Consider the following 26618-nt stretch of genomic DNA (forward strand, 5'->3'; position numbering starts at 1 on the left):
TAGTTTGCAGGTTTTTTTTTTACTCAGCTAGTAGCCTAAGTAATTATCAGTGCTAACAAAATAAGTACAGCGTATCTACATAAGGTATATACAAGTGTTTGCACAAACACGGGTTTGGTGAACTACTTCTGAGCTCACTTTCAATACTGGGGAGTTAACCTGAAATAAAAAAAAAAAAAAAAAAAAGGATTTGCAGTGTTATTACCTCAGAAGTATTTGAGTGAGACCTGGGCTTCAGAGATAGAAAGCTTTAAATTTAGAAATTAATTAAAAAATCAAATTCTTGGCTATGCTGGCAGATGTAGACTTCCATTGATTTTGAATGTGTTCCCTTCAGTGCAAATGAAAACCCAGAGAATTAATCCAAAGGGAGTTTTCTCAACCTGTATGTACAGTCACGACATTTTAAAGACTGTCACTATGGAGCACCTGAGATTGCACCCTAGTAAGTGAAGCTGACCACTTCTCGTAGGACAGCCATGATCAATGAGAGAGAAGAAACAAACAGCATATTTTAAATGCAATTACAGATCAGACTCTGGCATATCAGGCATATCTGCCATCAGGTACCCAATACCATAACGTCCATTTGGAGCAGTGTCCAGAGTTGGTGACCCAGTCTGTTTTCGGTATATGTTTTTGCCAAAATTTGGAGATGGCACTTCACTCGGACTCTTCCCATGAATCAGACTTGTATTATCTCCCTCCAGATTAACAGGTTCCTTTATTATCCGGCCTCTTTTGTAGGATACTGATGCTAAACTACCAGAGCTGTCATCAATAAGGTTGCAACGGCGCACCATGAAGACTATTGGAACCGGCAGTATGGCCAATACCATCAGCGATATACAGACAATCATTCCCCACGTTGGATAGCTGTGGAACTCTTCCGTAGCCTGAGCAACCCAAGAGAAAAACTATTAACACATCCCTTACTTAAAAAAGAGCAAACATGCAGTCCTCACCAAGACCTGCAATTTTCAAACACACTCTTATCTTTTTGTAACCTTGCACCCACCATGTGGGCACCACTACAGATCTCAAATTTGAACAGTCATGGAGATGTAGGATTGCTATCTTTCTGCCAGTGAAACCAAAACACTGTCCCACAGTTTCTGAGACACTCAGAGCACTCTAGCAGAGTCCAAATAAAGATTTTCACATTAGGCCTTCTGCTACATTTTTCTGTAGTTGTTCCCTGATCCTTTAAGGGATGTTCAGAACAGACAAGTGTGCAGTGGTATCTGTAACTATGCCTGCAAAATAAGTCCTTGCTCTGTAGGCTAATAGCTGGTCTGGAGAAGGACTGTCCTCAGATCATCCTGTGGATCTGTTCCACTTTGTATAAACTTCATGTAAACTATAACACATTTACCGGGGCAGGGAGACTGCACCCCACACTTCTACTGTATCCATGAATCACTGGCCAGCAGACTCAGTTTGCTGTAGTAAATCAACTGACATTTAATTTTATACATGGAAAGGAACAGTCTGTTTGGTATTCTAAGGTATTTCTCTTTATGATTTTTGAGGGCAAGAATCAAACATAACAAGAGCGTTTTTCTGAGAATCCCAAGAAAGTAGTAGTGGTTCTTTGGTTAGAGGCAGGTGTCTACCTATAGTAAAGCCAATCTCTTGTATTTACCCTTTACCTGTCTTTGCTGTTAATTTTTTTCCACTGGCTAATTTGGACAATTGTCCATTCAGAAGGGTCCTAGAGATTCGTCTCTCTGATATTTTATTCTCCCTGTATTTTGTATGACAAGCCTGTAGACACAGCTGAGGGCTGATGAGCCTACAAGCTAACAGAACTCTTTAAGAGTTCCCTTGACTGAATCTCTTCACGGAGCTAACACACAGCACTGACTCTGCAGTTCACACAGACAAGTTTTTTTACAAATTAAACATTCTTATCAGAGACAAGTTTTAATGCAGCTCTTACCTACAATGTGATATGTGTTCCCAAAGGGGAAAATTTATGATGTAGCTAATCTCAATATTTAATTCCATGTAAAAAAATCTATGCGATATCTGAAATTATTTATTCAGTGTTATCACCCAACTATTTTCTGCAGTAAAATAAAATTTAATGAAAGTGAACAACCTCTGCCACCCTTAAGAATTTCTACAACACACATCAACAAACTAAAAGTCACAAAAAGCATGAAGGTTCATGTCAAGCAGTTATATTTTAAAGCAGAACTACTCTAAAATTAAAAAATTGTTGGTTTTACATTAATGATACTTGAGGTAAAAACAATCATGTCATTATTTATACTGATTTTTAATTTCTAATGGGAAATTTTTTGTCTTTTCATGTACTTCTGAAATACTTCAGTTACGATCACTGTGATGGTGATGGCACCTGTTATATACGTACCGTATCTTCAATCCAAGCATTGTAGCCAGGAGGACTTAATCCCATTTGGACAATACTAGCTACCAGCAAACATAACAATACCAAAGGTGAAACATACTTCCACATGTAGTAATAGTATTGGCTTGGAGAAAACCCAAGCATATCCTTCAGATCCTCCATAAATCTGGGAAGGAAATAAAAAGCATACACTGAGATTTCAAGTACTATAATTGATACATAGCACCTAATTTGAGGGAACAGACACACTCAAAAAAATACATGTATAGAAATGTCTGCAGTTTTGATTACTTGATGGGCTGAAAAATAGATCCTGTATTACTAGTTCAGAACAGATGAACAGAAGGAATCACTCACTACACAGGGCAGTGACTTAGTAAACTGCTTGCTGGACCATGCTGTAAAGACATTTAAACTCACCTTTCTTTTATAAGAATCTTTTTTACATCTTCTTATATTCTCTGCTGGCTTGTTTACTGAAGCGTGTGTCATTACTTTTGAGGACATATAAAACCAGCACATCTTACAGATTTTGCAAAATTAATTTCGAACCCACGTGTGCTGCAGTGTAAAAAAAAACTTTATGCATAAACTATGTTTTGCATCATGTAAGTTGCTGAAATAAAACTTTGTGAAGTTTTAAATCTTCCTCCTTCTGCCTCAGAATTGCAAGTTATGATACGAACAAAACTCCTATTTTTGTATTCTTGACGGAGGAGTGCATGGTTCCAGAGCCAGTAGAAAAAGAGATAATATTTTTAGAATTAATTCTTTTGGAGTGTGCACAAGCACTGATTCTGTTTTAATTCCCTTGTTGTCCCACTCCCTTTTGAAGTGTGTGTCTCAAAAAAGCTCTTCTAGCAATAAATATGTTTTCAAAGCAGTTACATATGTGAAGCTACTGTCATACAAAGTCTCAAAAAAATTTTTGAACTGCATAGTTTGGGGTATTTTACCCTTTGTTTACACTGCAGTGGAACACATCGACAATAAGAAGTTGAATTTACAAATGGTTTGTGCCCTATATAGATAGCCTTTTCTTTCTGGGATCTCCATCTCTTCAGCCAATTAAACATAAATCTGTTACCTTCACTTTAAAGTCTTTCATCACCTCCATCCTAATTATCCTCTTAAAAGCTACCAAGCTCCTTTAGCACTGATTCCAGTGTTTATCTCCCACTTCCATCTTCAAACAGGTATCTTCAGAAGCATTCTCCCTCAGCTATGAGTGACGTATCCCATAAATACCTCTGATTCTATTTCAGTAAGTTTTGTTTGCTGTGAGGTCTACACAAATTTTGATAGCAGCTGCTTTGCAAGGCCAGGGGTCATGAGGTTAACCAAAAATATTTAATATTTTATGCCTTCTTGGCTTGGGATCCACATGTTTTCTTTTTTCTATCCTTTGGCTGTAATCCCTTTGGATGAAATATGTTGGGTTTTTTTCTATTTGAACAAAGACAATGTGTCTATGATGACATATACCTGGATCTTTACCTATGTGTATGACCCCTTGGTGCTACGACAACCAATGACTACCTGAGGTGGTTGATTCTGGCAGTTTTTGCAAAGAATGCTAGGTTCCTGAAGAAGAGTATTCTGAAGAAATACACATCAGAAGAAATATTAGGAATACTCCAGAGAGAGGTTCAGGGGGATGTTATGAATGGGAAATCTGCCTGTTAACTGTTTGCTATACCCTGTCAGAACCCCTTCTGCAAACACAAATCATCTGCAGTCTGATTCAGAAGCAAAGTATTACCGTATTTTAGCTACTCTTAAACACCAACTTCCTCACAGGTCACCTGACTTGTGGCATGTCTACCTCCCTTCACAGTGGAACTCCACCTAACTGGGTATTACCAACCTGATATCCAGGTCATGTTTCATCTTTTGTTTCCATGTATAAAAGCATCTGCATGATGTTTTCATGTCTATGTGATCAATTATAGGATTATACATGTGGCCCAAGTGGGAATTCTTCCTTAATGAGTAACTAGACCAGGCACTACTTGCGTAGACCAGAAACAACGTCTGGAAACCATAAAATTAAATTTTCTTATTAGAGTTTTATTTCATTATGGCGAGGGACTGGCTGCTTACTCAGAAAGTGAAAAGTCAAATGAAAAACCACCCATTCTGTGTCACCCCTCGTACATGCAAAGGAATCACAGATGCTTAAATTACTTCAGCATGCTAGTATAGCATACTCTCTTTTATCTGTGGATGGCATGAGTATTTTTGATACAAACTCTTCTATTCCTTAAAAACGTGGCACAGATCAATCTCGTTTAGTGAATACATTCTGTAAGACATAAAAAATTTAGAGGGACTTGATGGTCTTTTCAGCCATCAGACAAGGTCACTTAACTTCATTGTCAACTGTGCTGCTTCCAAGTAAATTCAAACACTATTCTTTGCTATCATTTCCTCTATCTCTTCTCTCACAACTAATGCAAAGAAAAATTAACTGCTACAGCACCCCAAACTAAATCTAGTTCATAAACTAGAACTTTCTTATTATTACTGCCATTAGAGTTTGCTTTGTTCCTCTCTCAGGTTACCTGAAACACTGCAGATCCGTTCAGAGTACTCGTCCTCATCTGCTGCTTAGACCATGGTTATTACTTCTTGAAATTGTTCTCTTGCTATCTTATTTCTATACAAATTCTTCATACTTGCAAAGCCTTCTAGCTCTCTAATTTTGCCTCTTTTACTGCATTCTTCTCTCTTTGGATCTGTGCTTTGAATTTCACTACACCGTCCTGATACAGCATATCTTGCTCCAAACCTGTTCTTAAAAACAGACTAGATTCACGTCCAGATTGACGCACCTTATAGTTACTTGTATTTATGTGTACATAGCAAGAACTTTGCGCTATATAATTAAAATAGTAATAATTATTGTTATGAATACTGTTGCTATGGACAGGGAAATACATTTACTTCACTTACTTGTCTATTCCATAGATTCGGGTGACTGCAATATTCTCCAAAATGACCACAATAAGCAGGGGCAGAGTAGCTGAGTAGTCATCAAACATGGTCACAAAATAATTTCCAGAGCGCTGCACAAAGATCAGGCCAATAAAAAATGCTACCAAGCAGCAGATGACTGGAATAAAGGACAGAAGTGTGAGCTGTAATTATAACAAAGTTCCACAGACAAAGAGGAAATAAAGAGAGATTGAAACAGCAAAGATATACTTTAACACATTATTTCATACCGTCAAAATTGATAACATTTTCTTTTTTTTTAGGGTCTCAATTTTGAGACTATTAGGAATTCTACACATTTCCTACTTAGCGGAAGAGTTATGAAACCGGAAGTAATTACTGGAATTACCCTGATTAAGCAGCAGAGACTAATCAAGTGACTATTTCTCAGTAAACATTTAACTTAATGTGAATGCAAGGCTAAAATAAACAGAACTGGTAAGCTAAACATCATATATCATGTTATTTGGTCACTAGATCACTTTTGGGAATTTAGAAGTGAAAAGAAACAAAGTTTCAGACTATGATTCTAAAAAATAAACAGACTGAATAGGCTTCCCCTAGATCATTCACGGCATGAACTTCCATTAGGATCTATCTGAACGTATTTGTGCTCTAAGCAACAACATTTCTGTCTCTTCTTTTTTTTAAGGACAACTTGAAATATACTTCTTGAATGCTTGACCCTGCATAATGCATCTCAATATAATTTTTTCCTACTAAATTCATTGAGAATGGAATTGAATGCTTAAGTAGCCATAAAATAAGTCAAATTTCAATGAATTGTGAAATCAACCATAGGTTGAGCACCAGTAAGACTGATTCTCCCACTTCAAGTGCCCTTTTTTCTTCCCCACTGGGAGCTCAGGCCAAGGACACACATAGGCAGTCTAAAATTAGGTGAGAGGAATCTGGGCCAAAGTAAAATATCCAGAATATACCCATTTTATAAATTCCAGATAAACTATTAGTATTGATTAAAGTAGTGAAAGGAAGACAGCGGCACTTTTTTAAATGCTGGGGTATAAGACCAATCTCTTCTTTTAACCTTGTAGTAACTATTGTTATAATGACTTACAGAGAACAGAAATGTAGAATTAAAAAGATCATTACAAATTGATGTGAACTCCTAACACAAGGTGGCAAAACCAGAAGAACACAGATAAAATCTCCTCAACCTGAGTCTCATTAATTACACTGAATTTTATTACTGACCCTAAGAAAATAATTAAACCATCAGAACTGCATGTATGTGAATTAAGAAATCCTTGTTCTTAGGTTCTCTCATCATGTCTTATCATTACACCCCAAAAATATGCATCTTTAGTTGTGAACTAAGGCTCTGGTAGGTATACTCCCCATAACCCAGCACATACACAGGCAGATTCCAGTTTGGAAATAACTGAACACAAAATAAGTTTAAGCACATGAGTGTTTCCCTGAACTCAACAGGGACTGAACTGGAACCATGGTGCAAAAAGTTGCAAATGTGTTCCCACTTCTGCAAAAATTGAAGACTTGTGGTTTCTAAGCACAAACTCTAGTGCAGGCATAATCCTTGTTAAATCCCACTGATACTGCTTGAAGTATAATCCAGGCATTTCAGTTTTGTAAATTAATTATAAAAACACCACATCAACTTGTAATCCTTTGAGTACAACTGAGTTTAGCAAAAATCATGCATGCATAACACTCAAAAAATTACCAGAGAAAGGCAGTTCTTGAATATTCCTTTATCTTAATAGGGGTTTTTTTGTCAAATGCTGTAACAAGGAATTACTGTAAAATGCTCCATTAGTCCAGAGTAATGACTATGTATCACGGTGTTCGCACACATACATAGGGAAAACAGCTAATTTCTAAACATTGCACTGGTCATTCAATAAAAACTCAAGAGCTAATTTAAAAAAAAAAAAACTACAAAAAACAACCCCAAGTGTTCAATAGGTTAGGACTTCTGAAAAATCAGTTGATTAATCTTTATGAAGAATTTTATTCTTAGATCTAACAAAGTAAAAAAAAAAAATCTTCTGTTAAATATTACTTATTAAGTACTCAAGCAGTTTGGAAAGAGCCATGCTTTGCTGCATCAGGGGTTGACTCTTAGAAAATATATTATTGTTTCCTTCATAGAGTTAGATAATGGTAAAGCAGGTTTATATTTTTTTATTTTCTATCCCTCCTGTCACAGGTATTGATATGAAAACCGAATTTGTGCGTAACACATCAAGTCCTTGCAGCTGTCCTGAAGATTTTCAGAAACCTAAGTTTCACATTTTATGCTGTTGTTCTAGTTCAAAAAGAGAAGTTGCTACAAACAATCAGAGCTACATGAACAAGCTACATCTCACATAACTTTAGACATTAAAAAAAAAAAAATTAAACAGACATCTTATTTAAGACCCTTTCCACATTCAACAGGGAAAAATGCATTCCTCTACAGAGTAGCTGTACCCATTTTTAACATAATACACATTTCATCATAAAATAGGAATTCATTGGCCTACTTAGGAATAACTTGTAGTAATTTGCAATGTATTTTCATTCCTTCCTTTTGATTTGTTTCCCTGATCTACGAGAAGCTGGAATGGAAAGTATTCTGGAACAGCTCAGAAGGACAGACCACACAGGAACTTGTAACAGAAAACCTCCATTAAAATTGAAGTTCTAGGACGTTCCTGCTCTTGTAGCATTCAGGGAAACGTTTCACTTACAGATATTAATGTGCCTGTGCATGGAAGTACAGTCTGGAATACAGTGATTTACTGCTCCATAAAATGTCAGCACTGAAAACTTTCATGTCAAAAAACAAGACTTCATACTCTCAAAAAAATTTTTAGTTTATGCTCTAGTGAGAAAATGAAAGTTTGTGCAACTCACCAGTAAGAATTTCTTTCCTGACTTTGAAGGTATCAACAATGGGTGTGATGATGCCTTCAATGGTTCCAAACATACTTCCAAGTCCCAAATTTACCAACATGAGGAAGAACATGACTGACCAGAAGGGAGAAGCAGGGAAGTGGGTCATTGCTTCTGTAAAGGCAATAAAAGCTAAACCAGTTCCTTGAACCGCCTGTCAGTGAGAAAAAAATCCACATTATTAGTCATGGACAGTATTTTTTTCTAGTGTGACAGTATGACTTCATGTTCATGCAATATTATTGATTAAATCTTGAAGGTAGAGTGGGAAGCTGCTATCTAATATCTCGTTCTTCCAAACCTGCAAACTTAATTAATACTATTCACTGAAATATAGTATTTGGCTGAGAACCTTTAAGTTGGTTGATATTAACAACACACTTCTTCCTCTCTTTCGCTGATAATTTTTCATGAGAGCTATTATACAGGACTGCTACAAAACACACACTGTTTTCTCCAATAAGTATATAAAGGACTTAATTTCTATAAGTATTTGTTTCAAATTTAAATGGCAGGAATAGCATAGAAACTTTTAATGTCTAAGTCATCAGTTTGACATTTTAGCCTGAGATGCTGGTGCAAATACATAGAGGTCAATGTTTAAAACTGGAAGTCTGTCTGAAAAAGCTAGAAAAATGTTTTTTCTTTTACAGATCTGGCTTATTGGAAGATTGTAAGAATTCAAAACAGGATGATATTGATTAAACAATTATCTAATAAGTAAAGAGTAACTTTTTTACTTTTTAGTGAAGTAGTATTTATATTTAATAACTGTATCTTAACATTAGAAGACATCATGGTCTGAGATGTCGTATAGGTACACTTCTGTTTAGTAGTTGGAAAAATCCTTACACCCAACTCTTCTAAAAAATAGAACCTTAAAAACTTAATCACCTCCTGAAAAGAGTGATATAATGATAAAAATATATTATAAACCAGTAAAGACTATATTAAAACATCAGACTCAAATGTCCTCAGGTAAGCTGGTATGGGACCTTGCACAGAACCTTCTTTTCCCATAGATCTCTAAGTGCACTGCTCATAGGTACACTGTACTGATACTCCATGAAAGTATACTTCACAGTATATTCATCCATTTACAATGTCCATATTCAAGACATACTTATTGCTCTCACCTTGTTAAGTTCATCTTCAATTTGACAAGATTTCAGACCGAGAGAATCAAACTCTTCTTCTTTAACTTTCTGAATAATGTCATAAACTAAATTGTAATCCTCTGCTGTAATGCTTGAGAAATTGATATGATGTGGGATCATATCCTGGCTCAGATTGCCTATTTTCAAAAGTTTTAAAATCTTCTCTGAATTTCTGTAAAACACAATAAAACAGAGAAATCAAATTTGATGATCTGTTTTAATTCATAAATGAAATATACCATAAAAATAATTTTAAAAAAGAAATTGATATTCATACTGGATAACACATTTTTCATTTATGATATTGGCTTTGAAGCCCAGAACTGCAAACACCACCAAAGTTGCCAGCACAGAAGTGAAAAAATTGATGAAGGACACCAGTACAGCATCAAAATGGCAGTTGTTGTCTCTCTTGTTGTAGCTTGAAAAGGCAATGACTCCACCAAATCCAAGCCCTAAGGCAAAGAACACCTGAGTAGCAGCTTCTCTCCAGACCTTGGGCTCCAGCATTATTTCAAGCTGTTTGAAATTAGATATAATATATGTCAGCTATAAAATGCATTTCTATTATATGAAAAGACAACAGAAAAAAACAGGAAGACAACCTACATCACAAAATGCTAATACTCCACTACAAATGCATTTTCATTATGATACAATGAAAGCTGAATGTGACATCTAAAATTGAGCGAATTTACGGGACAGAATTTCTACTGATTTGGTACGATACAATCCTTAAAGAGAAATAGCGTATATTCCCAACAATGCAACACGACTGGAGCTATATGGTAACCGAACTAGCAGATAGTTATACTGTGAAATAAGAGAGAATATCTGCCTTTTTTTATCATTTACAATATTTACTGTTTTTTCTTTTTACAGTACCTGTATCATCAGTTGTTAGAATTAAGATTTATTTTGGGATTATCAACTTTCTTATAAATGCAGTAAGTATGTTAAAAGTTGTTTTGTTGTTACTTTTCAAAAAGGAAAAAGAAAAGTGACCACGAGATACACATGCTTATATGGAATTCTATTATGTGCAAATACGTAAAGCAAAACGCAACATATGAAATAAATACTGGCCACCACAATCTGTATAGTCCACAAGGCAAATGTCCCCTAAGCTAGATGCCTTGAACTTACCCTAAGTTAAATGGGTGATGTGTTTGAGGGACATTAAACCTTTTATCAAAAAAATGAACCTTCTCTTTCAGATGATCATACTTCCAATAAATATCTTTGTTAAAATTATAAGTCACCACCTGCCTGTCTCAGGTCCTTCTAGACACTGAATCATAAAAAAGAAGTACATGTGAAATTTAAACACTAGATTTTCTCAAGTTGATTCGGGGCTTCCATTCATTTAACAGTGAAAGACCTTAATGCTGCAAATGTGTTTGTTTTTTTGCCGGTTTGTTTGGTTTTTTTTTTAAATCCTAAGCTTATCAAAAAGAGTAAAATTAAAAAGCATCAGCATAGATGCCAGCATCAGATGACTGATGGTCTTACTCTGAGGGGAAAAAAAAAAAAAATCTGCTATTGTTATGGTAACGTTCTAAAAAATTTTCCAGTTCCCCATAAAGGTATAATATTTATTATAGATAGGTAGCAGATACTTTCTTTATTCTTTTACATATAGATAAAATACAACATATTTGTAAAAAAGAGCGTTTATGACAATAAACTTGTTTCTGATTTAAAATTTTGGTTATAATTACAATGCACAGGTAGCTATTGCAGGTAGTTCAACCTGGCTCTATCACAGAGTCATGCCAGAGCTTTTCCACTAGAGGGAGCTCGAGCAACAGTCTTAATTTTACTAAAGCTGTAAATGCTTGAAGTACCGGAACGTTTCTTGCTTTCTGCAACGTATCATTTGGTATCATCAAAGGTAGCACAGATACACACGCCCTAGCATTTCAAAATAAACTTGTATATTGATTTGCTATTATAAGATATTTTCTGCGAAATTTTGGGAGCTCTGTATTTAAGCTTCATATGGTTCTTCAGTTTCATCGTAGTAGTTCACTTCAGCTGGTTTTTCAGTCACCTTTATGTTTTTCATTAAGGTTATTATTTAGAATTTCTGCCTTGTTCATCAACCACACCTAAGAGAGAAATTCTCCCCTTCTTCATTAGCACTGTGCTTTCACACCTACACCAATGTGTGCCAGTCCTCTGCTGTGCTGACGCAACTGTTCTGTGGGAATGTGTTGTGATCATCTGTGGTCAAAAAGTAGTCGTTGCTGAACTAACCGAGGCTGAAAAGATGTCTCCCCCTCTCGTGTCTATCTACCTGGATTATTAGCGATAGGACAAGAGGAAATGGCCTCAAGTTGCACCAGGGGAGGTTTAGATTGGATATTAGGAAAAATTTCTTCACTGAGAGGGTGGTCAGGCATTGGAACAGGCTGCCCGGGGAGGTGGTGGAGTCAACCATCACTGGAGGTGTTCAAAAGACGTGTAGATGTGGCACTTTGGGCACAGTGGTGTTGGGTTGATGGTTGGATTTAATGGTCTTAGAGGTCTTTTCCAACCTTAATGATTCTATAATTCTATGATTCTGTTTTATTTTCAACGTAGATCAGTTTAGCAATCTTTTTTACAGTCTGCCTGCCCGAATAAACTATTAGCACAATGGAGCGAATAGAAACATCAACAGGTGGGTGAGTCTGAATTCATTCGGGCAGTTTCATATGAACCCACAGTCCAAATTAGTGCTCAAGTATAGAAGCAATCGGAGATTATAATGAAAATACTTTTGAAGATTTATATTCACATATACTATACGTGACGTACAGGCCTCCTAACATCAAATATATGCCACAACCTAAATTTTGAGACACAGAACTGGAAACCAGTAGAAGAAATTAAAAACAATTTTTCTTTCAAGATTGCTTATCTGAACACTTGAAACAATTGTATGATTAAGATATAAAGTAACTATAAAGTAAGCATCAGCTGCAACTTATTTTAGGTCTAACTCATGAAAGATGAAATAGTGAAGGGTGAAGAGGTGTTGGTATCCAAGGGGATTTTCAGTGTTTACTTTCCCCTCAGCATTTAGTGGCACTTCTTTAGTTAAAGAAAAGATTAATACTACGGTTGAGAAACCAAACTGTAACTTCAAGAGGTCTGTATTCCCTCTCTGCTATAGACTTCCTCTTTGCCACTAAGCATTACATTTCTCTGTTCATCGGATTTCCCCCGATCTGCCTGAGTAGCCTGCAAGTTTCTGCAGAACGACTCTATAAAAGTGGTGACAGCCAGTGAAGCAGAGCACAACTGCATATCACAATGCAAGAAATAATAACGTGGTAGCTAGCAAAGGTCATTTTTATAGAATGACAGTTCTCCACAGACTCAAATCACCTTGAATCAAAACAACAGACAACACCCTGTCATCTGGCATTAGCCACTATGTGCATTGATTTTAATCATCTTATTATTTGGCTTTTATTTTTGAAACATCAGTCCTGTTCTGCTCAACTGTATTATGAAATGGACTTTCCAAGAAGTCCATTTCATAACACAACATGAAGCCCGGCATTATGCATTCCTGAGCCAGTATGGCTCTGACTATTCAAACATGCTGTTCCTATAGTATAAATACAGTTAGAAGCATCTGAGATGGGTATGGGTAGAATTTAGATCTCAGGCTAAACAATGATTCATAACATCCCATCTCAGGTCCATAGTTATAAAATCTAAAGCTCTGTAACACACATTGCCAGTAAAAATGTTGACAGTAAAAAACGTATGCTTAGACCTGCTGCTTTCTTGGCATGATAACCATAAGGAACATGGTAAAGAAAGCTGAACGGTGAGTACTTACACTACTTTTTAAAGATCAGCAGAGTATTAGAGACAGGTCTCCTGTACTTTTGGGTTACTGTGCAAACACCATTAATATATTTCTAAAAAGGGACAAATTTGTCCCCTTTCAAAAGGAACAAGTTAATTCTGTAAACTCATGACAGCATTCAAGGTAAGGCATTTCACTGTGGCACCCCAAACTAGGCATTTCAGTGCTAGAGAATGGAAAGATTTAAGATTCATTTCTCTTTTCAGTATTTGGAGGTTTCTAAACATCCTAAACCCTGGAAATAGCACTTTCAGTTGCTTAGCTTTGTAAAGGCATCTAACTCTGTGAATTTGTCACCTAAGGGAGGTAACTCTACACAGACCCTTGGAACACTTAGGGACTTTGGACCTTAGGGCCTGATATTGTGCCACTGAGGTCAACAATTTTGTAATTTAACCAAACAGGAAAATGGTCAAATGTTCTATGGAAATGATAAGCTTAAATGAGAGCATTCACAAATGGTCAAATTGCCACTGAAACTTTAATACACCGCAAATTAAGCACATACCTTAGGTGTGAACATGTGACGAATTCCATCCACTGACCCATTAAGGAGCAGTCCTCTGATCAGAAAGCATAGAAGTACCACATAAGGAAAAAGGGAACTAAAATACATGATCTGAAAAACATTAAAAAGAAATTTAACATGACATCCACGGACTTTATTTTCAATAGCTTCATTTGTTAGTCAATATATGACTGAATTGATAATCATATGCTCTAAGAAATGTGCAGGGCACTTCCCATTCCCCTTGTCTCAGATGGACCCAGATGCAAAAGGATGGTTAGTCATTAGTCAAAAGAAACAATCCAGAATCCTGAAAAGCAGCTGTGTTAATGACAGAAGCATGGATACCATTGACAGTAACAATAAAAAGCAACATGCCAGGAAATTTTGAGGACCTGAGTGCACTGCAATCATAGGGTGAGTATACATGAAAACCTAATTCCTTAGACATTCAGAAACATGCAGATTTATGCATGTTGCATTAACAATTCCACGAAGCTGAGGTACAGTTACTTGAAACAGTTACGTTGATGAGAATAGAAATTATTCTTCTTCCTCACATTTGTGTTCCCGCTAAATTACCACAATTTTAATGCTTAACTAGTAACATTCCTCTACTTGATATTATACAAATACTGGAGTGAGTCACAGCTTCAAACCTGCTCCTGCAGATTTCATGGGAAAGTAAATAGAGGGTGTGGTGAACAAAAATGTCGCGAAATGTTTCAAAGTAAAACACTGACATTTAGGTAAACAGTATACTCACTTTGCCTGAAGACTGAATGCCTTTGATCATGGCTAAGCATACCATGACCCAGGCAGCCAGCAAGCAGATAGTCATCTTCCAATTTAAACCCCCACTCTCTGACAGAGAGCTGGAAATATTCAGTGCTTCTCTGTACCAGTAATAAGTGGTTGCAGAACTTTTTTCACACTCCGGCTCCACAACTGTCAAGAGATGTTAGCAAGTAAATAATGGGTTCAGGACAGAAGTATTTTCCCCATATTTCATAACAATACTCTATCAATTCCCCAAATCTGCAATTGTGCCCTCATCATTTACTGAGAAACTAAACTCACAAAGTGTCTCAAGTCATTCTCTAAAAGAAAAAGTGACTGCTAGCAATGAAAGGTTCCTGGTATATCTTTTTGAAACACCCTTTTGGGATAATGTATTCCTCTGCATATGGTCAATCCAAGTCCCAAGCAAAATTTAATTTTCACTTAAGTACGCAACAGTAGGCAGGCCTAGGTGAAGACATAAATTCCATTTATCACACATAGCATTAGATTACCTACATATGATACTGTGACTTATAATACTATGAAAAGCATCTCTCTCAAACTGAACACCGAATTATATTAATTTTGAAAATATACGGAAAAAATTCTCAATTCTGTCTGCTTTGATATGACACTCAAATCAACAAGCACTTAATTACTATTATAAATGATAACATAACAACAAAATGATACCAAAGTGACGAGAAAAGGAAAAAATAGCTCCCACACAGCTACGTTAAATGAAGGTTGCTATGTGTATTCCAGAAATGACTTTTTGATTATAGCGTAATTCTGCTTTACTCATGTTACTGAACACTTTAAGAAATTGTGTGTATCTAGACATATAACAGATATAAATAGAATTCTTCAAAGAAAATATTTACTTAACTTCTTCATAAATTGAAGAATTGTATCTGACAATCAATCATATCTCTAAGCTAGGTCCTGAGTCAAGGTTAATTATTGAAAAGAAAAAAATATACACTAATTTTAAGAAACAGAACACAGGTGTCAGATCTTTACTGAAATAAACTACCAAAAATTAGAGGATGTTATCAAATATAATACTTTGCTGTTTTTAAGCTTAGTTCAGATGACCTCTCCCTAAGGTAGGCTGACACACTATATCTTATTTAGGCAGAATATTTAGGCAGGATAACCAGACAAACACTGTGGCTCGATTAATGGACAATAGCTTATGAAATGCAGTCAATTTGACTGTGCGCCAACATTCACATATACTGGTTATTTCAAACAAATGAAGCAAGCAACTCTGCCAAAACACTATAAAAATGTTGTACGGCTTTTCAGATATGTCTGGTTATGTTCTTTATTAAAGAGGTGAAAAACCACAAAAGGTAAATAGAGAAAATTTAAGATCTGAAATAAAAAGACAGATTTCATATTTCAAGAGCAAGAATAATGTGAAGTGTGTAACTATTATGAGATAACCAAAACCAAGGGATAAGGAACTTTTAATGCTGTTGTGTAGTTATGTCCGTGTGAGACGATCTCATTATAGCAACAAACAAATAACAAATTATCTGATTTCTATTAGTTGACAGACGAAACAATGCTTGTATCACATGCATTTCGTTGATGTTTACATTGTTCCATTTTCTGCTTTGTTAGTACTGCAACACTTTTTGCTTTGTTGCCAGAAAGTACCCTACTAATTGAAATGTAGAAATATGTTTCTTCCACCTTTGTTTTTCATCAAGAAAGCATAAAAAGCAGTATCAAAATAAGAAAGTAATCAGCATTTTTTTCCTTGCAACACACTAAGCAGTACTCTCCTAATTTCATTACTCTTTAAAATGCATTTGACAGTGATGTTGCTTTCCAAATACAGTACATTTATCTTCGACTAGGTTTCTTTGTTGTACTTTTTCCAAGTTTTATAACATGACATTTTATTAAGATGCAAAACCAGTTCCACATACAACACTCTTCCCCACAATTTATCTCTTTCAGTTGTATTTTTTCTCCTTTTTGTTTGAAACTCTAAAATTTTATATATTTTATATGATTTTTAGTAACATGAATATAGACTTACAAGTATGAGATGTATTTTTAACTAAAGGACATTGGTCCCATGGTAATGGATGCTGAAAAGACTGGGAAAAGTAAAACAGACTCCATCCAATAATAACATTGTAGTACAGGGCCACAAAGAAACATACCTATAAAAAAAGAGACATATCAAAAAGTTACATTTATTAACTACATTTGTTAATTAATTAAAAAAAAAAAATCCCTACTGAACTTCTGTATATTTCTACACATCAGCCACTGAACCTAATTTTACCTAAAATAAGTCAGAATAAGAACTGAATGGCTTGCCCCATTAAAGTACCTGACACTTCCTAAATTTTCACTTTTGTCTGTATTTATCATGTAACACCTGTATTTTTACAGGCTTTTTTCTCCAGAAAACTACTCTGTTGCCTAGTTCCTAATTTCATGTCAACAAAATACATGTTGACTGGTTTTACAGACACATCTGTGTTAATATTTTTTAATATACTAATTTAAGTTTTAAGATCTTCCAAAACATTGTCAACTGACCTTGAAGCCCAGCTACAAATCAGTGGCCTTTTCCTGCAGCAAAACAGTAAGTCTAAATCATACAGACTGAAAGCAAACCACATGATTAATGTTAAAAACTTACTACACAGCTTGCAAATCCAATTCCTCCAAGTTTGGGGCTGATATAATTCCACACACCAATACTCCCTCGGCGGATCCTCTGCCCCACAGCAAGCTCCAAGAAAAAGAGTGGAATGCCTATTATCAGTAGCAAGATTAAGTATGGCACAAGATAGGCACCTATGGAAGGAACAAAGTATAAATTAGCGTGAGATGAAGAGCCAGAACTTGACACAACAAATGTGAAACCTTCTAATAGCTTTGAGTTTGAATTAGTGTCATTCACTGCAAAGCTTTTTTGATCACATGCAAAGGCTAATTTTACCTGAATCTTTGCCATACATCTTGTAAGATATGAAAAGCCCAGAGACATTGGATTTCTAAAGCACTGTAACATTCTGAGGCAAATCTTACTGAAAGTGAGTTATTATCTAATCTATTTGTTTGCTTGTGTGAAATTTTGGGCATTTGATCAAACTTTTTAGAGATATAGTGATGCAATCAGGAGCTGAATCAACATTTCTTAATAAACTCTACACCTTGACTTGTAACAGAGCAGCGAGACTGAGTTTATAAAAAAGGAAATACAGAACATACTGTGCATACAACTTTCTGAAGTGGTTTCAGAAGACCGTCCTGTGGATTTCTCTATGTGCATCTCAGATGGTCAGAAAGGGGATTTCACAATGTTCAAAAAAATTATTCTATCCAGCTAAATAAGAACACTGTGTCATCCTATTTCTACCAGGCTCCAGACAGAGACTAGAGACATGAGGTGGAAATGAAATGAAGTATTGTAGATCCAGATCTCCTTAAAGACATATTTGAAAATGTAACTGTTACTTCACTGTTAGACATGTATATGTAAAACAATTCCTTTTTTCAAGTTCTTATTCCCAGGAAATGGTTATATACAATTCTAACTTCAGGATGTTATCTTCATTTATTTCAGTAAAACTAATTGCAAGCAAATACATCCATACACTAAGTGCACTGACAAGTCCAGAGCCGAACTTCCTCCTTGTTGTTGCAGAGTATTCAGGACTAGAGCTAACAAATCATTTAAGGATCAGCAATAAGCAGTGTTGCACTTAATTCTCAAATGCGTGGCTCTTACACTGCAATACAGAGTACTGTGCTGGCCACCTAACTCAAAGGGATTAGGACTTTTGATTACAACCACTATAAGGCTAAAGAAAAGCACTTGAGAGATGCAGACTGTGGCATGTTGGAGCAAACTACAAAGCAAAGATCTAAAGACCTCAGAAGCTTAGACTCAGAGCTATTAAGTTGTATAATCAGTCTATTCATCTCCATGATGAGAGAGAAGATGAGCAAAGTTCAGAAACCACTTTGGGATTTATCTTCACCTCCAGCTAAGCCCTACTTTAAGTTTCTTCATTCAGCATCAACTTTCTAGGGCTTTTTTAGGAGTCTATCAAAATACACAGTCATTTGCGTATCCTTAGTAGATAGTTTATCTCATGGAATATGGTTTATTTTAGAAAAGATAAACTCTCCTAAGCTGTGCAGGAAGCCTCAGACTTTCTGGTACCATCCACTTCTATATAGGTCTAATTGCTATTTAGCTCTTCATGAAATACACACAAATTGGACATCACCTTCCATTATAAAGATCTTACAAAGATCCTAAGCATGGAGCACTAACTACAGTCTCGAATCTAAGAAAAGTAGGAAAAAAGACAGAGGACAGTATATCTGAGAAAAACTACTGGTGGACCAGACAAAGTATATTGATCTTCTTTACTTGATAGCCTATAGGCTGTTGTTAGCAATGCAATAGCTCCTTGTGTTTTATTTTTATGACATGATATGCAATGATACTGCCTGAGCAGCATTTGGGCAAAATCTATGCCAGGCTCTGAACAATGTACTGGTTTTGAAGTTACAATACTCCCGCATAGAACCGAACATCATGGTCTGCCTACCCATTTTGGCACAGTATAGACTGTCTATTTAAGTATTATTTCTACTGAGGTAGCAGCTACATTCCCATTCAGTAAAGAATGCAAAGGACTTACTTTCCTACTATGGAAAGAGAGACAACAGAGACAGAAGGAAATAAACGTGAGGAAAACTGAGGATTAGAGTAACAACCACAGTCCAAAATGAGGGGGACTATCTGTCCTAAGAATATAGAAGACAAATAATACCATTAAATACCCTTGCTTTATCACTGCCATTCTCTCAAAAATTTTGAGAGACAGAAGTATGCTGCAAATTTGCATTGCAAATGAGAAGCTTTCGCATCACTATCTTTAAAAATTTGGTCACACAATTAATTGAAAGCCAACAGTACATAGTCCTTTAAATAGTATAACACTACTGTAAATGATACCTAAGGTCTTAATTAGACAGGTGTTGCATAGCTGAGCAGAGTCAAGCCTAAACAGCTAAAAAAAAATCGGGGCCTAAGTGACTTACCCTGTATCCCACTGGATGACTGTACTAGAGCAGGAACTGAACCCAGCTCTTCAGTGTCCCAGTCCACAACCTTAATCACAAGGCTGCAAAGTTAAGCACATGTTTAAAGACTGGGCTGACGTGGGTGTTTTATGGTGCAGTATCAATGTAAGTTGCAAGATTTATCAGTTAGATTCAACTAAATGAGTTAAATAAATGTGGTGTTAAATCCACATTACATTATATATGACACAACCCTGTAATTCAGTGTGGGTAGCCAGCAGGGTTCACCTCTATTCTGCAGGGCTTCTGTAGAGCACCTGAAGCGCTGGTCTTCTGATCATTCAAACCTGCTGAGCTCCCTTCTGATCTTGTGCCCATCCCCAAAAGAAAGAAATCATAGAAAATAGTGCACATGAGTTTCAGTGCAATATAGTTTGGACATGGATGGATTATGCAACGGTGTATGACAGCTGCAAAGGGTGTCTGTGCCCTGTAGTCAGCATGAAACCACAGCATCTTTGGTCAAGTATTTTGTTTCAGCCTTCCCTTGAAGCTAGACATACTTCAAAGAACTATGAGAAATCTTCACTTCATCATAAAACAGAATCACTATGGAAACAGCTCACCATGTCTCTTATTTGCCAGTGCATGAAAACATGGGTCTTTGGAGTTACAATATTGAATAAGGATCATTTTTATTTGAATTAGAACAATAAACTATACATGCTGGCCTTGAATGGCATCCTACAATTAGTTATATTGGCTGCTAGATCTGCAGCCTTCTGAGCATTACAATTCTGTGTGGTCCAGGATCCCCAGATCTCCTTTCTCCTTCTTCAAAAGTATTCTACTGTAAAGTCACTTTTTTGCATATTTTGGCCTTAAACACTGGCTTTCATATTAAAAAACTAATCTCAACTTCATAAGGAAAAAGAAAATGTAAAAAAATATACCTCATCCTTCTTCAATAGAATGAATGACAAAGATACAAAAGATTTCAGGAACTGGTGAATGTTAATACTGTGCACAGCACTGCTTTGATTTCTTAATTTTTTTATTTAACCAAGTGCCGTAATGGGATAACTGGTAAATTGTCTCTCTTGACATTACAATATGTCTACATTTGGCAACATTATTGATAGAAATAGAATATTAACTCTGGTTTTGATTTAATTTCTTATAAATGCTCACGGGGCAAAAATAACAAAATGACATGATTCATAGTGACTAAAGAGTTGGAAAATAATTTCAGAAGCAATAATGCAAGACAACATAACTATTGCCATCTTGATACTACAGAAGAACTTTTCTTCTCCTAGCCGTTCTTGATGTAACCTCAAAAATTTAGTAACTTTCCAGATTCATTGTAACTGCTGCTGTACTAGTTTTCAATTAAGTGTCTAGTGTCTGATTTAACTCTTATTCAAGGAGACATCCCAGTTCTTACAGCTTACTGGACACTTACTAATAGAAAGCTAGCAAGAAGCTGATATTCAGATGAAGATCAACTTATTTTCAATGTCAAATGTTTAAATTTTCGAAGTTATGACAAGTGGGCAACAAAACACTATAGGTTTACAGTCTACTAAGCTCCTATGAATGAAATTATTTGCCATTACAAAATATAAACTGCTTTTATCAGGATAACTCTGATAAAAGGTTTTATGTTTTATCTGTATGTTGGTAGTCTATCTAACTGATTGGACAGTCTTCCTGTCACTAGTCTTTCACAGTTTAAATATGTTCATGTGTGCCTGTTTACAAAGCTGTGCTTAAGGGATGCAAATCCCCTTAGCCAATAAGCTTTAATGAAGAATTACAGCTGAAAAATAAAAAGACGACATTTTTACCACACTGAAGTACAACTAAATTTTGAGTCTGACAGTACAGTGTAAATCAGAACTCACAATATAATATTGAAGTCATCAGTGAATTCAAGGCACTTATTATAAATTATTGATCAAAAGCTAAATAATGAAGCCACTGAATCCATACTCAGTTTTGGAATACAAGGAATACTTGTTTTGTTTTCATTCCGCTTGTATCAGACAACCAGATTGTAGTTTCTAATGACTACTCAGTCTTTAACAGTTTACACCCTATTTCCTCAGCACTTGTCAGCAATAGCTGCTTTGCTTTTTATAAGACCACAGAACTTAACTGTTCAACCTGCTGGTATTTCAGTATAAAATCCAGACTACTTAACTGTAAAAACTCATTATGTGACTCTACCTACGTCAATCTTTTCAAAACATAATGGCAAGATAATCTGCTATAGATTTCCCTATGCTGCTCAGAGCTTTTGTCTATTTATCATTGTTTACTAGCTCTTTTTAATATCTCTGTGATGTAAAAACTCAAAAGACTGACCTTAAATAAAAAAAAAAAAAAACAGGAAAATTATGTTAATGCTCACAAAAATGCAATACAAAATCTTTGGGTGTGCTGTACTTTGTAGACTCCCAATAACACCTGCAACACTGGAAGCACCTTTTACATAACTGTGTTCACTTGTCTTCATAATAAAACTGAGTCAAATATCACTCATTCTAGCAGAACAGCTAATTTAGTTTGCTTTTGTTACTTCCAATATGTGAAAGTACCATTTTACTTCTGCTAATCCTAAGGGAAATGACAACCAAACAGAATGAACTTTAAATATTTCCTGCGTTTGAAAAAAAGTAAAAGGTGTGCAAGCTATTCACCAGATGATAGCAATGAGCAGCAGGAAAATATAGGTCTAGTTTGTCACTATTTATTAGCCTCACAGCAAGACTGGGTAGACCTGAGCATTGTATTTTTAAGGCTTACTATCAATCATAGGAAGTTGATGCAGCTTTGAAACTATTGCATGTTAATATAGGTTATTAAAATATTATATAGGAACTGTGCCTATCTGAACAAACACACATATATGTCTTCATATAGCAAAGGAGTAATAAACTATATAGTGTAAAAATGATAAATGTAAAAAACCTTTAAAGCCAAGTTAGGAGCATACCCAACTCCAATGCAAATCAACTTTGTGAGGCATCAAGAAAGAAACAGATTTTTTATCTGTTAGGCTGCAAAGAGTGGAAGAGGTCCCTTAAGTGCCAGATGGGGACTGGGCATTGCCTACCTGGGAGAAGGGGAACCTGTCGTGAGGACAGAGGTGAAGGCGGCAGAGAGATCTATAGTCAGTTCTTCAAAACTTTACTGAACACCTTCAGCCCTTCATTTGCAGAACCTAAAAAACTCCTTTGAGCCCTCACTCTCATCCCAAGTCAAGAAAATTAGCACCATTGAGTGCTCTCAGTCTCTTCTCAGACATTTTCTTTCTCTTGATACTTCCTGAATTACAGCTACATCCCAAATGCGGATTGAAGTTCATCCCAGCTGCGTACTAGCCTCTTCTTTCACCTCTCATGACAAACTTTTTTGTGGGAAAAAGCCAAGTGTGAAAGCCAGCAAAGAGCTACCCAGTCTAGCTGTAACTTAAATGAGCATGAAAAATACAAGATATTAGCCTAAATATTTATGAGTTTATATGAATTAAAGCAACAGGAAAAACTGTTGGAAGGATCACAAGAAAGAAAGCTAAGGCACTTATTTTGGCAGTACAGACCAGACCTGGAAATAGAGATTGGAAAGATCTCTGTGGATGTCCAAGTATCAGTGCAGTGTAGTGATATACAAGTTATCTTTGAAGATGATACCGCAGACACCTCACTGAAGCAGTGCAGAGCTCTGAAGTCAGAAGTGTTGGCATACCACAGGCCATAGCCATAAACAAACCCAATCTCTCTAGAAAACAGAGCAGTAAATACCCAATTTTTTCTCCTCAAAACCTTCTAATAATATATAACTATTTGGGCTAACTTTTCTGTGTCTTTTCTATGTTTATTTTGTTGCTTTTGTTGTTTATGTCACAGAAGTTTAAAAAAAAGACAAAACTGATTACTACATGGTTAGGATTTGCCTTCTCTGTTTGCCAAGTATAAGTTGCTTAAACATAGGGAAGAAAATGAAAAACGTTTGGACAAGACTGAAGGTGGAGACCCAGCCATACGCTCCACTGCAACAGTTCTAATGAAAATCCACAGAAAGGCTGTTTACCTCATACTCAGAGACTTCAACAGGAATTTATAATACAGCTTTCTCAGCAAAAGAAACAGTTCTGATGCTGACAGTTAGAATGGGTTGCATAAAAACACTCAAATTTTACCTAGAATGAAACATATATGAAATAGTAGTAGAAAACTGGAACCTCATATAAAATGTGTGTAGTTTCTTTTACCATGCATTTGAACTTTTCCCTCCCTTCCCCTATTCTTTTATGCACTTGTGAGATTTATCTGTCCATCAGCATATACATATGCAGGCACCAATGTCCTTCATATGTTTCAATGTTTTGTGTCACCTTCTCTATCTTGCATTATGGTTAACTTGAAAACCAAGAAAGCTTTAGCTCTAATGATCACTTGTTTTTTCTCTGTTGTGCTGAAGGTTGCAATTTGCTAAAATAGTGCAAAATTATTGTTAAAAGCCAAATACATCCATGTCTCAGTCATATGCAGAAAACATTATGTCTCCACAGATTATGTTATATATCCAATTTCCTGCAATAACAGTACAGGGGAAAACATTTAACTTCAACCTGAAGTTACTCCTTTTTTTTTTTCTTCAAGTTTGATTAATGAAGTGCCATAATCCCTGAAGGTTGTTTTGGCTTTTTTTCCTAAAACGTGAAATTATTAAATACTTTAGTACATTTATATTTGATCTGAATTAAATTTACACTCACTGGAAGAGTGCCTGACAGTATGAATCCACCAGCCTAAGGAACATACCAACAGATCCTTTCTGTTGTTCGAAGGAGAATCCAATGGGCTTGCAAAACTAGTAACTAAGTATATTAAACACAGACTTTCCAAAGTGACACAACTACACAAAAGAAACCATTCTAATGCATTATCCTTGAGACTACATCTTGACACCATACGTAGGATGAAATGATACAGAATATAAACATTTTAATAGCCACATCTTTAACTACAAATCAGTTTGTTTTAAAAATTGTTCATTAACAAACATATTCTTTTTTCCAACTAGTAGTGATACATGATCAAGCCTATACTGTGTCTAGAAGACTAGATTAACATCCACTGAAAAACTACATTAAACATATTTTCTCGGTTAATATCACAGTTACAGATGAAGAACACTTCAGATTCCACACAAATCACTAAATCAACCATTTAATGACTTTCTCTCCAGAATAGAGGAGGAAAAAAAGGAAGCTAAATGAGAGTGAAAAAATAATCTTATAAGTAGATATAAAAGAATTTAGGCTTTATCCTGGAGATGGAATATTTGACAGTATGAACTCCATTTTTACAGCTTGAACTGAATGAGAGAAAACAAACGAAAGTACAAAATTATACTCTGATTATATCCTAGGCTCATTTCTGTACTCCTCAGTTACATCAGTTTTACCATTCAACTTTTAAAATCCAGAATAAAATGTTGTTCTTTGTTTTCTATTCTGTAGTACAGTTTTTCTGTTTGTATCATAAAAAGTGACAGTTTTGTTTTGAATTCAGCTAAGTAATTAGCTACAATAGGATGAGCATTAATGTAGTATACTAGGGTACAGTATAGCATAGGATAAAACACTAATCCTCCTTTCATAAGGGAAAGTCTCCAGCCTCATACTTCATACTACATTCAAGACCATAGATGGACAGCTAACAGATAAACAGCTTAACGTTATTGAAGTGAAAAGTAACTTGTTATTTAGGAAAATAGTTAACCATTTAACAGCACAAAACAGATGTATTCCCTTAATGTAAATGTTATTACTTAAATTATTCATTATCAGTAAAAAAATCCTTTTCACTCCTACAGTATTTTGTTGTTCTTGCAGAAAGTAACTTATGATCAAATGGCTTAAGAGCTAAAGGCAATTAAAAGTAAAGGTGTGAAGCTTAGTAACGGTAAATACTAAAGACCAAATACCGCTTTGGTCTTTAAAGTGGATGCAGATTTAATGCCGTGATTTATTGTCCAAGTACTATAAGGAACATTTTAGCACAACAATAATCAGGTCCTAAATAATAACCTCTCCATAAAGACGTGTTTTGCTTAACCACTAGTTTGACCACTAGTTAAGGTCACACCAAGAACTTTCTACCCTAAAATAAGGAAATGAAATCTTAGAAGAATTTACTACTTTAGCAGATGTGTCTCTCTAAATAAAAAGAATATGCGTTTTTCCTCATAAGCTCTGGTAGAAGTTAAAAGAAAAACCTGACATGCTGGAGCAGGTTTTACTGTGGATATCTTTGCTAACCTTGAAATCTGAAAGGTTATCTTCATCATTTAGCTATAACTAGCTACCGCAAGACTTACCTCCACCATTTTTCTGACACAGATATGGGAATCGCCACACATTCCCCAACCCCACAGAAAATCCAACTTGTGCCAGAATATATTGAAGTTTGCTGTTCCAAGCAGGTCTTTCATCTTCTACATCTGAGCCTTCTTCAACATCTACATCTTTTTCTTCTTGATCATCAACCATAAGTTCACTCTTCTTAAAGGCATCATCTGAAGAGTCTTCATTAGAGAGAAGGTCCTTAACTGACTCAATGACCTCATCATCTAGTTCTCTTTTCACTACCTTGCTGTTCTTAGGCATTTGTAATATGAGAAAACAGTAAAGAAGTGAAGTTCAGCTGAGACCGATGGACAAGTGCTGAAGAAAGCTCTCCCTCTGCTTGACCAAAAATATTGAAGAAATTGACTGAAGATGGGGCCTGATGAGTCCTTAACACCAGGGAATCAAGAGTAAGACCTTCTGTATCTGAACGTTTGTTCAACTGAAAGTATCTGTGAAAAAAATAAAAAGGAATATTATACTATTATGCAGAAGAAACGTAATTCAGAAAT

General features: G+C 35.7%; 1 protein-coding gene across 1 annotated transcript; it reads right to left on the minus strand.

The window, feature by feature from the left end:
• On the minus strand, positions 1–26367 carry SLC6A15 (solute carrier family 6 member 15; the record flags this gene model as incomplete). The annotated part of the gene is made up of 11 exons (XM_081996310.1): positions 1–896; positions 2381–2543; positions 5333–5492; positions 8255–8447; positions 9430–9622; positions 9728–9969; positions 13827–13937; positions 14593–14774; positions 16666–16792; positions 17281–17438; positions 26079–26367. The coding sequence occupies 11 exons, from the start codon at positions 26365–26367 to the stop codon at positions 525–527; spliced, it is 2190 nt and encodes a 729-aa protein (XP_081852436.1). The 3' UTR covers positions 1–524.
• Between the last annotated feature and the right edge of the window lie 251 nt (positions 26368–26618).

Source organism: Phaethon aethereus (genome assembly GCF_964289735.1).
Source record: "Phaethon aethereus genome assembly, chromosome: 1".
In the NCBI taxonomy this organism is placed as follows: domain Eukaryota; kingdom Metazoa; phylum Chordata; class Aves; order Phaethontiformes; family Phaethontidae; genus Phaethon; species Phaethon aethereus.